Source organism: Colossoma macropomum, unplaced genomic scaffold (assembly GCF_904425465.1).
Source record: "Colossoma macropomum unplaced genomic scaffold, Colossoma_macropomum, whole genome shotgun sequence".
In the NCBI taxonomy this organism is placed as follows: Eukaryota; Metazoa; Chordata; class Actinopteri; order Characiformes; family Serrasalmidae; genus Colossoma; species Colossoma macropomum.
The window spans coordinates 17,280,946-17,298,713 of record NW_023494803.1 but is presented as its reverse complement, the minus strand read 5'-3'; the positions used below and the strand labels follow the sequence as shown (position 1 = coordinate 17,298,713).

The following is a 17,768-nucleotide window of genomic DNA, read 5'->3' as shown; positions in this document are numbered from 1 at the left end:
TTACAAGCTGAAACGTGGGGGGGGGGCAACAAGTAACGTTAGGCCACATTAAAAACGCAAAATAAACAAAGGAGGAAAACTAAGAGACCAGCAAAGAACCAGAAGCAGAGTAAACATCAGTCACATTTTCCAGCTGGAAGGCCCTCATGAAGGACAGAGGACTTCAGAGTGATGCTGTTGTTGCTTGTTTTCTGCTGGAAATGTAGAGTCAAATACTTTGTTGTCAGGCTTTGTTGACTTGACCAAAATGTTTCGCTTTTTATTTTTTACAAGAATAACTATACATTGAAGTATAACGGTATTATTAGCATGTATTAGCATATGTGTTGGCCTACAAAGCATTTCTGCTGCATATGGAGCGAATGCTTTGATCAATCTAAAAGAGAAGTCATCCATATGACTCTAGTTTCCACTCTACAGCACTTAGTGCTGATGTAATAGTGATTGCTCTTCAGAAAGAATAAATTAGTCACTAAACTGTGTTGCTGTCAATCTGACACTTTCTCAGCCACATCAGCTTCAAATGTAAGTGATAGTATTGACAGGGAAATAGCCTGATCTCCAGCAAACATTACATAATATTACTAGGACAGATAACTGTTACTGTCTAAACTGGTTATGATCACAGCCGTATCAGTTATTGACTAAACAGATTCCAAAAACAAGCATTTCTTACAGTTACCAATTTGACTCTGATGTTATGAGTGACACTGATATTTCTTATTAGACTTTCTGTAAACTATCAAATGAGGAGAGGGCAATCATCCCCTATCCACAACACTGTATAGACACTACATATCACCTATGCCGAACGCCATACTGGTTGTTTTATAATTTAAAGCAGAAAATCACTTATTGCTCCTTCAAGAGACCAACAAAGGTGCACATAGCAGGATTTATCCAATAATATTGGCCAATACTGACGACTGGCAATTTATCTGCAAAAATGTTGTAGATAGTGAACCACTAATTTCTGAAATTCTGATGGTGGAATTACAACCTAAAATACCATCATAAGTAATTTAACAAAACTATGTAAAATGAATCCAATCATAAGCTTTAGCATGACAACAACATAAATAACACAAGGAAAAAAAAACTTTTTTATAAGGAAAACTAATGAAAAATAGTGTTAATTAACTGAAACAGATTTCTGGGTAGTTCCACCCACCAGTGCTACAATAATAATATTAGACTTTAAGTTTCTGCTGTTTATCTGACTTTAAGAAGTGTGATAGTTGAAAACTAACAATCGTCAGCTGGCAAAGCACTGTTTAAATACAAAAGTATATTTGGCGACCCATTTTTTACTCGTGGCCCCCTCCCTCTCTAATCAAGTCGAAAAATTCTGAAGTGCGCCCTCTCCTGGCGACAGCAGAGTAGTGTCGCTTTCCTTGCAGTAGAAAACGCCACCAGGGCTTTCGCTAAAACGTGGAAGTGTGAGAATGGTGTATTATATCGAACATTTATCGAACCTGTCTTATCGCTCTATCGAGGAAAAGTTATATCGCGATACTTATCGTTATCGTTTTATCGCCCAGCCCTAATATATATATATATATTAGAGCTGGGCGATATGGCCAAAAACGTTATCACGATAAACAAAATTCATATTGTTCGATATCGATACATATCGCGATAAATGTCAAATCATGATTTCTTTCACGTTTGAAAGCTGAATTTGCTCCTGGGTGGTTAATTGTGGTTTTAAACTATCACTTATGGTCCGATCATGACAAACACTCGGCAAACAGTGGAACATTTCACTATTCTGTCATGGAAGAGTGGGAGAGAGTTTCTGAGCTGTTTTTATCAGCTTTAAAAGCACAGCTGCAATTTTTGTAATAGTCATGATTTAAGAAAGAAAACAGATTATTTTTAGCTGTCTGGTGACGAGCGCTCGGCTACCCCGTTACAAATGCTAAACAAGTGGCCAACAACAGTGCTAAACTCTTTAGTTTCTCAACAACGTCAGCTCGGTTCGCGAGGTCACTGCTGTCACTCCTACCACATCCATGTCAGAGCAGATCACAGTATTCAGACACCAGCTAGCGACGACTGGATTTCTCTATGCTATCGCAGTAGTTTAAGGGGTGAACCGCAGTATATCTGACGTTCGCTGTGCAAAAGCATTATCTGCGGTGTGAATCTCTCATACCAGACAAACAGAGTCCTCCTTTTAGGTATGTTTAAACTGAAAGCGGTGATTTTGTGTCTTGTTTGATCTACCATATCATCAATTCACCGTGTTGTGCCGGAGCACTGCTTCAAGTTAGCCAGCAGCTAAAAACAGCTAGCCTGGAAAGATAGTGCTCTCCCGCTCTCCAATGCCTCACAGCTTCCTCAGTTTACTTTCGAACATGAACCCACGTCTTTCTTTCACTTTCGTTGCTCGAGAATGCACTAATACTAAAATATGACGGTTTGGCGCTGTAACACGGCGCTGTAGACGTGATTTAATACCACTAAAGTTGTTAGGATGCACGGAAAGAGTTGAGTCCGCTGTAGGACAGTACAGTTACACCACTGACCTCGTCACTCACACTCGGTCACAGGAGAACAGATCGCCGATAACATCCACTCAGACAGGGAATGTATAAACTCCACGTTTCAGCCGTTGCTAAAGTATATTTGGCGACCCATTTTTTACTCGTGGCCCCCTCCCTCTCTAATCAAGTCGAAAAATTCTGAAGTGCGCCCTCTCCTGGCGACAGCAGAGTAGTGTCGCTTTCCTTGCAGTAGAAAACGCCACCAGGGCTTTCGCTAAAACGTGGAAGTGTGAGAATGGTGTATTATATCGAACATTTATCGAACCTGTCTTATCGCTCTATCGAGGAAAAGTTATATCGCGATACTTATCGTTATCGTTTTATCGCCCAGCCCTAATATATATATATATATATATATATATATATTTATATATATATATATACATACACATATGTATAGGGCTTCAGTAATTTTGTGGGAAATAATGCAAAAATGATTGCGGTTTCATGCAGTTTGAAGACTGAGGAATCGGCATTTGTGAATGTTATAGTGCTACGAGTAAAATGTTTCAATAATTGGAAAAAATAGCTGGTAAAAAGTAGCTACGGTCTATGATTGACTTGATCATGATCAGCAATGATAATCCCTCAGCACCCACCTTACATCCCACATAACCATAGTGTGCACATATGAAACCCAGGCCCTGCTGGTTCAGTGAGGGGAACACACAGAGACAAACTCAACACCCATAAAATGTGATCTGGAGTCGTTTCATTTTCCTGTCAGTGACAGCAAGTCTGGAGTAATCTGTCTTTATTTATGACTACTTCACAGGGCTCTCAATGGCTGACAAGTAGTTTGGGCATGTCAAATCACACTCACAGTAATGCCACTGTTGCATGTAATGTATACATAAAGCTACAAGCTGTGTAGAGAGTTGCTCTCACATACAATGCAGTTGTAATACTTGAGAAAAAAAAAATTAAATCATCAAGATGCGCATCAGAATTAAAGCAAGGCCAGTTTTTGTAGACAAATGCTCAACACTGTAACCTTTCACAAAAGGTTATGTATCCAAAAAAAAACGCTGAATGTTAAAATGTAGAAGTAGGGGTGCAAATCTTTGAGCTGACAGTGAATCGACTCGATTCATGATTCACCGTTTTCTGATTTGATTCAAAAACTATTTTTGTGAATTAAGAATGATTCAAACTGGTTCAACATACTAGAGATTTGATTAGGCAATTGCATTTCAGCAGTATAAGCACCTTTAATGGGGAATTCTGATTTTCAAAATGTCTGCATAATTAAATTGTTAAGATGTAAACAAAGTAATTCAAAGTGGTTTGCTCTGTTCTAGAGAAAATTACTGACTCAGAATTGTTCAAAATAGTGGTGATAGGAACCAGACATTCAAAGACTTTAATGCCTCTAAAAGCTCCCTCACAGGAAGCTATTACATGTGCTGGTTATGAGTATGCTGCCTGATGCCAAAGACATTGTTTTGCAATAATTTTTAAAAACTCATATGGCAATGCAATCATTTTGGAAAGTAAGTAAAATGGCTATATTTGCATTGCAGACATTGTTTCCCACCAACGTCACTGTAAAAAAAGTTTCTAAACAATGCACCATTTCACACCATAGCACTCTGTATGACTTTTTTTGTTTACATCTTAATGATGTAATTATGTATACATTTTGAAAAAATGGTTCTGTTCCCCTTTAAGATTTACTATAATGAAGCATGATATTCATAATGTATATTTCACTACAAGACTCCCTAATATTTCTCAGGCAACTTCTGTACTGTTTATTACAACAAAAGTGATTTCAAAGGAATATGCTCTAAATTGCTTTGACACTTGTTAAAGTTGCAATGTAAACAATCTGAACAGTTCTGCAGTGTTTAAATTGAGGAAAAGGGATCATTTGGCACTTGGCAAACAAACTTTCATTGTTTTGGTGATGTTAATGGTTCTACTGAGTAAAGTTTGCTGCACACCAGCAGAGAAGTGCCACAGACAGTGTGACAGAGCACAGACATAGCATATATGACCTCAAGTCGAAGATTTACATTTTAAATTCTACCTTACTGTGCCTTGTACAGTTTTAATGAATAAAACTTTTTCTATCTTAAATTTGGACAAATGTAGTGTATTTATCATGTTTGGTTATCAGCTAATTTACGCTTCACAAACTCACTGTTCTCAAGATAAAAGGTACAAGGTGAAATGTGACTAGGCTTGTGACATTAGCTGAGTTAATCCATTGCTTTAGTTGCTCTAGTTCTGGGTTTAAGTTAGTGCAGTAAAGCAGAGATGACGAACTGCAGTGCTGGAGGTCGCTGACTGGTGGCAACATCTTTCATAAAAACATTTATTTTGCGTTTTTGGACACTGTCTGTTGTTTGGAGTGTGGTGACATAAAGCGGGGGATCTGCTGATTGTTAGCAATGTGACTCCCTCTTTCCATGCTTATTAAATCTGGTGTAATTTGTCCACATCAGTCAGGAAGAACCTTAGTTGTGTCATGTTGAGTTCTACTCATTTTATAGATTTTCACTACACCCATAAAGCCCATGACCAACTGTGGCCCCAAGGCCCATAAGCAGGTTAAAATGCTATCTATGTGAAAACAGACTGACTGATGGGTTAAGGTGGGAGCACAATGAGATAAAGCAAAAAAGTCTCTGATTGGCAGGGCTGAAGCGCAGCGCGTTCAGCTAACTTCATTACCTTCTGTGTGAATTATAAATGATGCATCAAGAAAAAACAAATGAATCATTGTATCACTACGTAGAAGGTTAAGTTGAAAAAGTGGCAGAAACCCTGACAATGCAGAATAGTTTGAAAAGTGCAGGAGTTCACATCCACAGAAACATTCTGCATTAGAACGTCTTGTGCTAACTTTATAGGTACAAGCCTTATATTGCTGGAACCCAACCTGGAATGTGATTTATGACCAGCATTTCATATGCAGGTATTCCAGAGATGAGTGACGCTGACGCTGTAGAGGGTAATGCAGTCGCAAGCAGAACTTGAGGACAGGGCACTCCCACGGCAGCATCGCTGGTACATGTCCAGAAGCTGATGTGTGAGGTGGTGAACCCCAAGCCTTTGTCATCTGGTCTACAGTATAGAAAAGCAACTCAGTCTGCACTCATAGTGCTACTGTTGCATTTACTCCAGCAAGTGTCAGGAATGTCCTGCCGCAGGCTCAACACTGCCTATGGCCCAAAACCCTGGCCCCGCTTTTCATTTCAGTTTGGTCCCTAAAAATGCAGAGCTTGAATTGTCACACATTTGCAAATATCCATCATTATTAACAAAACAACTACTTTTCACCCTCTTATGCATTGATTTTGTAGTAATTTCCCAACTGTAATGCTAAAGTTACTACCGTGACAGCTAGCATGACAACAAGTGACATCTTTTTAGAGCTTTTTTCTAGAATGGCTTCTAACTTCTTTCTAGCATTTCACAGCCTGCCATGATAGCTGGATTACTGAATATAGCTCCACTGCCGGTGGCAGCACTAGCAATGAAAAAGAATCAGATAACGATGATGACTGCCAAAAAAATTAGAAAGCATGTGGCTGGAGTACGATTTTGAGAAGAATGTTCTGTCAAGCATGTCATCAGTTTCCACATCAGGAAGACACCATGTATTCATGCTTTACCAGATATAACTAATTTAGAAAACACAACATTCAAAAGCACGGCTGAAACACAAGCAATGCTGTAGTGCAGTGATCTTCAGTGATCCCAGTTACAAACCTGCAGAGTTTATTAATCAAAGTCAGACAAAGATGGAGGTCAGCAGTACTGAAGTATTGGACAATCTACAATCCGGCTGGCGATATCATAAAATCAAGGACTCTTCTACATCATATATGTATATACATGTGATAAACATGTTTTTATATCTCTAATGTTGGCTACAGGATTGGCTTGGTGCCTCTAGTGGCCATAGCTTTTTAATATTTGTCTGCTTCTGCCTACATATTCTAAACTGACACTATGAAAACTTTGAAAACTGTCATCAAAATATTTAATCAAATAAACATTTAATTGAGTAATCATGGCTGTCTTAAAAGAAAATTTACAGCACATACTGCTCCCAAAAATTGCAATCTAATAAAGACAATTACAATTATCAACAACTGTACAGAATTTTCCATTCTATACAAATGACACATCCCGAACTGAATAAACGTCCAAGTCTGTCCACAACAAAATGATCTCGTAGCACAAGGCATTTCTGTTTGAACTGCACAATAGTAACACATAGCAATCAATCTGATTACTGAGACAGGTAGCACTGCTTGCTGTACTATGACACTGACAGTGGTCAAGGAAATTTCTTCATTTAGTGGAGGATCAATAGATCATTAGAGCATTCAGTGGGCAGTCTAGCGCTCTGTTTGTTGGCTTAATTCCACATGAGGTGCATCTGTCAGTCTCCAACTTCATGGAGCTGAATTAAAGAAAAAGCTTTTCTGCTAAAATGTGCTTGCAGGACAAACTAGACCTCCATTTCATATAGCTAAAAGAGTGAAGAGTTAAGTAATCCCACAGATAATGGGAGGGGTTGAGGCAGGGTGTCAATATGAGTCATTAATTTTATTAAAAGAGTACAAAAAAAGCATTAAAAACAAACAAAATTAATGCAGATGTGTTCATAAACAGATTGACGCAAAACCAGAAAAAAAGGAAAGAAAACATAAGGGGTTCTTGTATACATGACAAGACTAGAAATAACTAGGAAGGAGGGCGAACAAGCCACGACAGGAAAACCCATGACATAATTAATACTCCACTGACAAAATTGGGAGGTAAAAATCATTTCTGAGAAATACACGTACAATTGTAAATACAAGTTTAGAAAAGCAAACTTGGAAAAGTTGACACATTTAATACTGGGACTGGGATAATACAAATGTCTCCGCATCTGTACATGGCAGATCACATAATTAATCAGGCTGACCGATTCAAGCCTTTATTAACAATGGTCTACAATGAAAAGCAACATTACACCTGCAAGTTGCAATGCACATATATGCTTACTTATTTGATATACATGATGAACAGTTCCTTATTCTGTACCCTTAAAAACTGTGATTCATGTGATTTACGATTACACATTTACCTTATTTTAAAATAGAATAAGAGAAAAGTTCCATCTCATTACGTAAGAAATAATGTCACCTTTTGAGAGACCATTTACAGTTACAATGTTTGTAAAATGCTCCTTTCATAGATATGATGTATTAATCATTGCCCTTAGTACATAGCTCTACATTGCATGCACTAAATTCTAAACTTCTGCTGAATACATACAAACTGAGAGACTAGTGGGCCTTGGTACTGATATCCTTCAAAGCTCAAGAATTTGCCTCTTGTGTCTATAAAAGCAGGAGCAAAAATGAACTGTATTAATAATAAGGTCCTACACCAGGGGTCTCATGTAGCCTGTGAGACCCAAGGCAATTTGAGTTTTAGACCCCTGTCCTACACTAATCCATACTCACACTCCTACATTCCAGCACTTGGTATTCAATTTTTGAAACAATATAAATCATCCCCTTGAACACAGTAAGGGCAATCAGTAGAAGCTGACTGCAGTTATAGAGATCTGGCTTGTAGTTTTTGACCTGGATAATCGTCCACACAGGGGAAAACGGGCTCCCAAGAGCTCGCTAGTCATCAAATATGCTTGGGTAGGCAGCAGCCTTTTTTTCCAATAAAAAGCTAGATATGAGAGACGTGTAATTTACACAGAGGAGGCCTACCCACATGCTACTGGAAACTTGTATATTGTGTGCACATTTGATACATTTACGAGTGATGATTTCAAACAGCTGGAAAGCTCCCACTAACAGCACTCGATTTTTCACAGTTTGTGTAAGCGTGTGGGTGGGTCTCGAGTGCCGAAGAGGTTCCATAACACCCCTTCCAACAGCTCAGCACATCCTAAGACAAGAATACATCCAGAGCTCATCGGAGCTGCAAGTCCAGACGAAAGAGAAACGGATCCCTCTAAGAAACTCTGCCCTCTCTATACTGCTCCCAGTGTGAGACCAGATCAGTGCATTTATCTCCAGTCACAAAAACAACTGAAGAGCCAAGATAGGAAAAAACTAGCCCAGTCTAGGTGCAAGATGATTTCACATGCTTGGGTTAGAAGCTCCTGCAGGCCTCTGTTGGAGATGTGTTTGTTTTAATGTAAACAATGTAAACAAAGTTATACAGAGTGGTTTGATGCAAAATGTTTCATTGTAGAGAAACTTACTGACTCAGATTTCTTTACAGTGGTGCTGACAGGAACCAGGGGTAACAATTTTTACAACACAAATGCAGCCATTTTATTTACTATCTGCAAACACCTGAGTAATGTACATATGGAAATCTGAATTGTATTCTTTGGGGACTATTTGGCTTACATCACCCTTGAAGAATTAAATCATCCCAAAATTCATTCTAAAGGCATTCAATAGGGTTGAGGTCAGGGCTCTGTGCAGGTCACTGGAGTTCCTCCGCACCAGTCTCATTAAACCATGTCTTTATGGACCTCCTTTAGTTCACAGGGGTGCAGTAATGCTGGAACAGGAAAGGACCTTTCCCAAACTGTTGCCACAAAGTCAGAAGCATATAATTGTCTAAAATGTCTTTGTATGCTGCAGCATTTACATTACCCATTATTTGCCTTCCCTTTTCATTAACCCTCCTCCACCAAACTTTACTGTTGCCATTATGCATTCCAGTAGATAGCGTTCTCCTGGCATACATCAAAACCAGTTTCATCCATCCTTGTCTGCAGCCACTCAGCCATGGAAACACATTTTATAATGTTCTCAATGCACAATTCTTGTGCTGGTGTTGCTTCCAGAGGCAGTTTGGAGAATATGTGATTTTTATAGACTTTTCAGCCACTTCAGAACTCGGTGGCTGTGAGTTTGTGTGGTCTACCACTTGGTAGCTGATCTGTTGCTCCTAGATGCTTCCATTTCATAATGAGTGCACTTACCTTTGACCAGGGCAGATCTACTAGGGCAGAAATTTCATGAATGGACTTGTGGCATCCTATGATAGTTTAAAGTCATTGAGCTCTTCAGTATGACTCATAATACTGCCAAAGTTTGTCTGTGGAGATTGTATGTGCCTAATCTTATACACCTGTTGGCAATGGCTGTGGCTGAAACACCAGAATTCAATAATTAAGAAGGTTTCCACATACTTTTGGATATATAGTGTATGTTTTAGGCCTTCTCAAAACTGTCATGAAAAACCTTTCCGGCATCAGGCAGCGTATACATCACCATTTCTGTGAGATAGCTTTTAAAGGTATTACACGCTTTGGATGGCTGGTTCCTATCACCACCACTGTGGACAATTCTGACTTGGTAAGTTTCTCTGAAATGGAACGTTCACATCAAACCACCCTGAATAACCTATGGTTTTATACATGCAGATATTTTGAAAAATCGCTGTAATTCCCCTTTAAACAGAATGTATATGCCCAAAGCATCTCACTGGAGTTCCAGGTCAGGTCAGGAGGGCAAAGTCTGCTGTTCTGAGACCTGCCACAGTGGATTAGTCACATTTACACACTGCCCTTTCTTTCACCATAGCTGATGGCTTAGTAGCTGCTGGCGCAAGAAAAGTGCTTGATATTCACCCCGCAGGGTTGGGCTGTGGCTTCTTCCATCTCCTGTCTCAGCATCCGTCAGATAACGGAGCACACACACGCATAACTTGTACAAATCACCTATCTTGCTGTCAGTCTGCGAGAAGGCCAATCTAACAGGGGCCAGAACAGCTCTCCTCGTTGCTTTGAGGTCAGCCCACTACCTCACTGTTAACACTAATATCAGAGCTGTCAGATTTCCACACCCCAGGAAGCGAATCAACTTGCGCTGTGTGTGAGCAGTTCTGGACACCAGAGGTTTGCAGGGAACAGCCGACGGACAACACAAACAGATACTTTCACCTGTGCTGATGACTTGCAGAAAGTGAATGAAGACAAAGAGCAGGCTGTGTGATAGTCGTCTGGAGCTGACTAGAATCCATGCTTAATCTGCGCTTTTACAAATGTCTGATACATGGCACATGGAAATAGTGGGGAATCCTCAGGGTCTTCTAGGCCTTTAGAGAAGACCTAATGATGTCTGTTAAATAATAAAAAAAAATTTAAAATATCTATCTATCTTGTATTTAAAATCTGCAGGTATTGTAGTAATAATCCAATACAATTTTTAATTTTGGGTTGGAAACAAAAGGGTTAAATTTATGAAACAGCCAACAGAAAATTGTCCAGTCAAGATTTTGCCCCCTGTAGTAACTACGTAGATATAGTCAAATGATCTCTCCCATTGGTTAGGCCTTCAGGAGGTGAAAAGAAGGCCTAATGTGTCAGATTAACCACTAACATAATTAGAAACTGACTGTGCAATCAACCAATCACATGTTGATTTCTAATGAGTAGGAACATTTTCATGAGAAAAAATATCACTCTTGGCCAGGGTTCTGCAATTTCAGTGCAGGATGGCTGGTGCACAGCACAGTTCAATGTTTTCCCTGCTCAAAGATACCTAGTAAACCTGATAATAAGAAGATCAAGTTGAATCCAGTGTGTTTGAGCATGGAAATCATCAAACTGTGCTGGATCCCAACCCTCCAGGACTGAAATTAAACCAAGAGTCAGTCAGCTGTTAGAAACAGGTAATAGCAAATTATGTTAATGGGCCAAAATGTTCATGTGAATTACCATTAGCTCAGTACTAATATAGTATTAGCACTCCATAGGAGTGGTCATATCATAGAGGTGTTTTTTTCCCCTTTCTTTTTCCTTTTTTTCTTTTTTGACCAGGTTTTGAAATGTGTGGCCTGAACAAAAGGCCTAACACTAATAGTCATAGTTCACCACTGGAAACAGTTGTGTCTGCCAATAAATGAAAGATTTTTAAAAATTAAATAGAGAAAAAAGTGAAATCACAGTCACGGCTGGCATATTTTACCATTCAGTTAAATAAGAACAGCATATTCTATCAATACAAGTCTGTTACAAAAGCAGACGATTAAAAATATAACATTCAGTTAATACCTCAACTGTCAATAATCTCAGGGCTCTATGCCAGTGTTGAACTCTACTGACATTTGCTATGGAGTCTGTGTATTCACATAAGATAAATACATGGATGTGAGGGATTAGGAAAACCAGCATTTGGATTCTGTTCAGAGAATCAGCAGATATATTACACTTTAAGAGGGTGTAAATATTTGTATATGAGTGTGTCCATGTGTTTACAAGAAAGGTACAGACAGAGGCAAGAAAGCGGGGGTCTAAAGTATAGTGGGGTACAAAGATGCTGAATAACTGCTACACTGAGCAGACTTCGACTGTGCTGTATAGTCGACACTGCTGCTAGAGAATGCCTGTTGCAGTCTCACTCTGCACCACAAGGCATACCTGCTTTGCAATCTCTACACACACACAAACAAACAGAGCTCTGAACCCCTTCCCAGAACCAACCAGTCAGCTGCTGCCCCCTGTGGAGAAATGCAACAAGCTGGCATGTTTCTTAAAGGAGCAGTGGCACTTTGCAACTCAAAGGCCCCAAACACCGTAAAAGTACATTTTTCAACTTCATCTCAATCTGCCACATTTGTGATGTACTGTCAGTTACCACGGATAACAATTTCAAAACAGTTCCATGAACTTAGAAAAGGATGCTTAAAGACATTTTCTCAAAACGCACTTTAAAAGCCAACAGGCGTCTGCTTCACCACCTGCCTATTGCCATCTATTGTAAATGTGTTTCCAGTCAACAGATTTTTTGTTCGGATCAAAATTATTGTCTGTTGTAATTGACCGTAAGCTACACATGTGACAGATGGAGATTAGCTTGTAAAACAGTTCAGTATTCCTCAAAAGATCCCAAGGAAGGTTCTTTCCAGCATGGCAGATGTAGCACACAGCTTAGAGCACTGATGTTTGACCTCTACTGAAGGTGAGGCAGGAAGCCATCTTCTGATCTATGAGTGGAGGCTACAGCAAGCCCAGTCAGATCACCAGCCAATGAATGCGCAGCTATCCGCTGGTAATGTCATTTTATGCATAAATGCATCATTTTCAGGGAGCTTTTCTCCTCAATAGTGAAACTTGTATTGCACATATAGCCATAGGCATAAATGATGGATTTACAGCTTCCACCGCTCATGATAGCTCTGAGGAATAGATATTATCATGAAGCTTGGGAGAGATAGCAGTGAGAACATCACCCTGCTTGAGGAAGAACAGAAAGATGAGAAAGTGAAGGCTGAGATCTGATTTAGACAGTGTGATATGGATTAGAGTCAAAACAGCCTAAAAAGCTGAGCTCCATCAGATGCATATCAACACTTGGTCAGCAGAGCTCCCAAGACACATGCCAGTAAACACACTGTCGATGAAGCACAGGTGTGTTCTACAGCTGGGAGCCCACGTGCCATCCATAGTTCGGGGACCAAGAGGAAAGCAATCAGGCATACACAAATGCACTTAAAATCTGAGTGGGTCGGCTGTCTCCTCCAAGGACATTTAGACACCAACCAATGCGTGACTTCACATGTCTTAGAGGGAGTCTGCGCACACTCTGCGAATTAATTGTGAATTTCATCCTCATTCACTGATCTCTCTATTGCATTGATGCCCAATCCCGTTGCTGGTTATTTAGTCAACCAGCTCCAGCCTTAGTCTAACACACCTGATCTACCTGATCAAAGAACTCAGAAACATGTGAAGTTTAGTGGGGATACACAAAAATATTGTAATCATACTGATATTCACTTTTAAAATATCAGCATTAGGCAGATTTTTGGATATTTATTGTATTCCAGAAAAAACGAATGCTGGTGATGCTGACTGCTGTGTCTGTGTTTTACTACTTTTACTGCATTCGTAGCCCCATGGAAATAAATGCTATAATTTCCCCTACTAATCCAGGTGAATGTAGTCCCGGTTTCTACGTTTTTAAAAGTTTATGTATTGGTATTGATGAGTACATGAAAATATCACAATTCCTACTTGAGTAAATCCCAAAATTTAGAAGCAGGTGTGATAAGTTAGGGTTGCACTAATCATCGTATGAGGGTAGATCTTCAGAAGAAGGTTTGTGCAGCCATGCTTTATAGTAATATGCCTTCAGTATTCAATAAAATCTGTACTCAAACTCACTGTCCTTCCAGTTAATCCTAATATTCTTTATGTGAGCTGTGTAGTTTTATAGAGGATTATGTTCCCAAAATTCACCAGATTTCCAGTGGGCACTGGACAAGAGCCTAAAAGAGTCTAAAATTGACTTGTCAAAATAAAAAGTACCTTAATGCCAGCTTCATTTTTCACTGTCCTATTTTGACTGTTGTAATTTTCAAACTGACTCATTTATTTGACTTAAACTGTTGTAAAAAAAGAGATGAATTACATTATCAAGGACCACGAGTGTCCGTGTGTGTCTGCGTGTCTGTGCATGTGTTAGCAATCTTCACTCTTTCTAGGAAAAATATCACAAAACTCAGGTTTATGAGATAATGCTTTAGCTAACATTGCTAACAACAACCTTTTCACAAGATCTGATCTATATTTTGTGCTTTCTCGCATTATGATTAGTGCTTAACTAATTTTATTACTACTTTATTACTACTATGAATGTAATATGTAGTTTATATGGTTACGAGAGTAAAATATTGCATTATAGATTCATATACTGGTCCTTGCGGTTCTTGTAGGGTTAATAACCGTGCAGAAAGCCAGCCTTGTTCCAGACGTTTATACTATAGCAACATCCCAGCTTACTGTAAGAAGGTTTAAAAAGGCAGTGGGTGAATCTGTAGGATGAGAAGAGCTCTTCTGCTGTCTGCATCCCTCCCTTCACACATCCTGTGTGGAGTCAAGAGCCTCCAGCAACTGTGGTTAGTTCACACATTAAACCGTGACTCACTTCTCTCTTCATTTCTGATGCAGACAGTGCTGAGCTAGATATGCAAAAATGACATTTATTACAAACCACAGACTTACGCAAGATTTAAAACGTATCTACAAGATTTAGAACTAAAACTCATCAACACAAAAGAACTCGAAGTGTAGGCCTACTGCAATTTCAGAGACACAGAGGCTGTGAAGATGCATCGGAAATGAGGGCTGTTAGGAGAGATCACAGAGTTAGCCTGCAGTAATTGGGCAGAGTACTGTACTACAACACTGCAAGAAAATACAACTTGTGACACCCACGTGTTTTCTGTCTCCAACAGGGCACAAATTCAAAAATGGTTCATCTGAACAGGACCCACTTTTGTGAGGCTGCAACAATTTACATATTATAGTTCAGTGCAGCAGTGCATATAAAGGTTCTGCTGGGAAATATACTTCACAATTACATGCTTTGCATTACATGAAGCCATTAACCCCATCCATATCTGTAATTTAACATTTATTTTAGTTCATATGTTCTCTGAGCAAAGAACTTGTTCAAATCAATCAAACCATTTGGCTAAAAAGTGAAATATCATACTGAACTTAGTTGTTGGATGTGAATGGGTTAAGTGTGTTTCTCTATAGTCTTAAAAAAGATGGTTCCTCAAGTGTTCTTTAGTAAAGAAAATGGTTTTATGTAGAACCATGAACACTCAAAGAACACTTTGCATCATTAAAGGGTTCTTTGCATCATAAAAGCCTTCTTCAGATTGATGGAGAATGTGCATCAATGAGCTATAGATGGTTCTATACAGAACCTTTTTAAAAGGGGCTCTATATAGCACCCAAAAGGATTCTTCTATTGTTAAATGCTTGACATCACAACAAAAGAAGAACCCTTTTGGGAACCATTTTCAAAAAGGATCTACATAGAAGCATCTATAGCACATTCTCCATCAATATGAAGAATAGTTTCATGATGCAAAGAACCATTTAATCATGTAGAGGGTTCTTCAAGTGTTCATGGTTCTAAATAGAAGCATTTTTTTTACTAAAGAACACTTGACGAACCATCTTTTTTAAGAGTGCACAGTAGTGCTGGGTTATCAAAAGGTTGAGACTGCATAGAGTTACTGCACTGTAGTTGTCCTATACTTGAGGAAGCCTCTTAAGGGAGAAATCCAGATTTGTTCGAAACTCCCTCAAGAGACCATGAAATGCCTGCAAAGGTTAACATCCCATAGAACTTTTGATTCAAGATCTAAGCTGATTTAAAACACACTGCAATGTACAAAGTCCCACAAAGATTTATCTTAGACAAAAACAGGGCCATCACTTGTAGATGATCAGTGAGTTATGGTGATTGTGTCTCTTCAAACTTTTCATAGGCACTGAAAGGAAAACTAAGAAAAATCAGTGGACTTATGTCAGCTAATGGATTGCAGTAGATAAGCATTGTCGGCCAAAATAATGGGTGTGCAATATTAGCAAATATATTTCCTGGACTGCTGCCACACACATTTTCAACAATTTTAGAGGGACAGTCAACCACCCTTATGTCACTCTTTTGGTTTCCTCAAAAAGAAGAATTCCAGATGTGGCTGGGGAAGAGTGAAACAGAATTTCAGATATTTATATATATTTTTTTCTAATTTATAAAACAGAAAAGAACAGATCCACAACGATATGAGGTGCAGGATGCAGTCAGCCAACTTCAGTGCATAAATAGAAACCTTCACCAATTGCCCAGTAGTGTCCCCTCCGAATATGGCTTGTTTTATTTCAGGCTAGCAGAGGGTTAAAGGAGATAAACACTAAGTCAACAAGTGTTTGTACTGTTAGAACACTAATTCCTTTCTCAGCTCACCATAATCTAACGAGTTTTACCTGCAATGCTTCTGCGTTTTCAGTCAAAAAAGAGAAATAAACAATTGCAATATATTTTACTACAAAGCTTACTAGGCTACTATTACTCTTTTTTGATTTTAGCAGCTGTTCCACTTAACTGGCTTTAGCTTAGTTTGTACCTTCACGGCTCTATGAAGTGTTGCATGTGTTGTGTGAGGAGAAACTAGTTATCTCACCCTGCTAGCATGAGAACCATTAGGATTAAAACCTGATGGTTTTGCTGTCTAATGAGAACTGGCTTAATGGTTATCATTAGAGACCACTAGTTTCCTGTAGGACACCTTTAGATGCCTTTAGGAAACCGTCAAATGCATCTGGAATCAGTCAGAGAACACCTGTTAAACCATTAGAGTCTTTTATCCTGTGATATCAACTCACTAGGAAAACAGAAAATACCATCACTACTGGAGACCATCTGGAACCAACGGAAACTTTATCAGTTTCTATGATTTTCTCAGCATTGCAGGACATCAAAACCCGAGGACTCAAAGGTTAATAGACTAAACACAAAATAGCCTGTCGTTTAAAAACTTAAATCAAGGTTTGCAGGAGGCGACAGTTCTGGAAAACGGCGGAACAGAAGTTCTCTTCTCGTCTGAAGCGATGCGCAAAAGAATCGAGCAGCCCGTGATAAACAGCCTACATCTGTCAGAGAGACCTGAGAGAAGAAAGCTTCGATCTTACAGCCGTACCAGAGCACGCTGGGGCTGGAGCTGTGTGAACAAACGTGAACACCAAATGGCTATTTGGCGAACTGTCAGCTGAGTAATAATAAGAAAACAAACCCCAATTTCGCGCCTTTTTCGCCGTTCCCTCACGCGCCCCAGTCGGCACGAGACGATGCTCGCTGCCTTAGAGTGAAGCAGATACGAACCCCCTTTGTCCGCCGCCTCATGGACTACAAGCCCCCTGCAAAAGAAGCCCACTCACCGTCCGTAGAAACTGTATCTCGTCTTCTCCTTCTCCGCCGTCAGCCATGGCTGTTCGGGAGCCTGTTCGGACTGTGGCAGCCTCCGCCGTACGTGGGCTCGCAGCTCCGCGCCGGCCGCTCCTCAGCCTCCTCCTGTCGCTATTAGCACATAGCTAAATCCACGGCCATGTAGGGGAGGAGGAGGTGTGTGCGGTGAGGGGGGAGAGCCGGAGCTCCACTACTACTGCAGCCTGTCCCTCAGCTCCACTCGAGTGGAAGCTGCTGCTCGCCCAGCAGAATGTGCGTGTATGTGTGTGTGTGAGGGGCTACGGTGGTACTCGAAGCGGTTTTGGGCTCAAACGTGGTCTTGCAGTAGAAAAACACGGGCTCTTTAGTCTTGTCTTTGACGTCACCGCTGTCACCGTTATTAATGCCCAGGTTCGAGCGTGGAGCTTCAAATGAAGCTTAAAGGTGCCGTTCACGCCACATGATTCAAACTGCTTCAAGA

The 17,768-nt window shown here is 39.8% G+C and overlaps 1 protein-coding gene across 1 annotated transcript in view; it reads right to left on the bottom strand.

The window, feature by feature from the left end:
• LOC118823245 (ryanodine receptor 3) overlaps positions 1 to 17,387 on the bottom strand; it is a 282,056-nt gene extending 264,669 nt beyond the window's left edge. The window contains exon 1 of the mRNA XM_036592700.1: positions 17,281 to 17,387. Coding sequence (XP_036448593.1) covers positions 17,281 to 17,328 — 48 coding nt within the window. The 5' untranslated portion in view covers positions 17,329 to 17,387. The remainder of the gene's footprint in view (positions 1 to 17,280) is intronic.
• Positions 17,388 to 17,768: the final 381 nt, after the last annotated feature.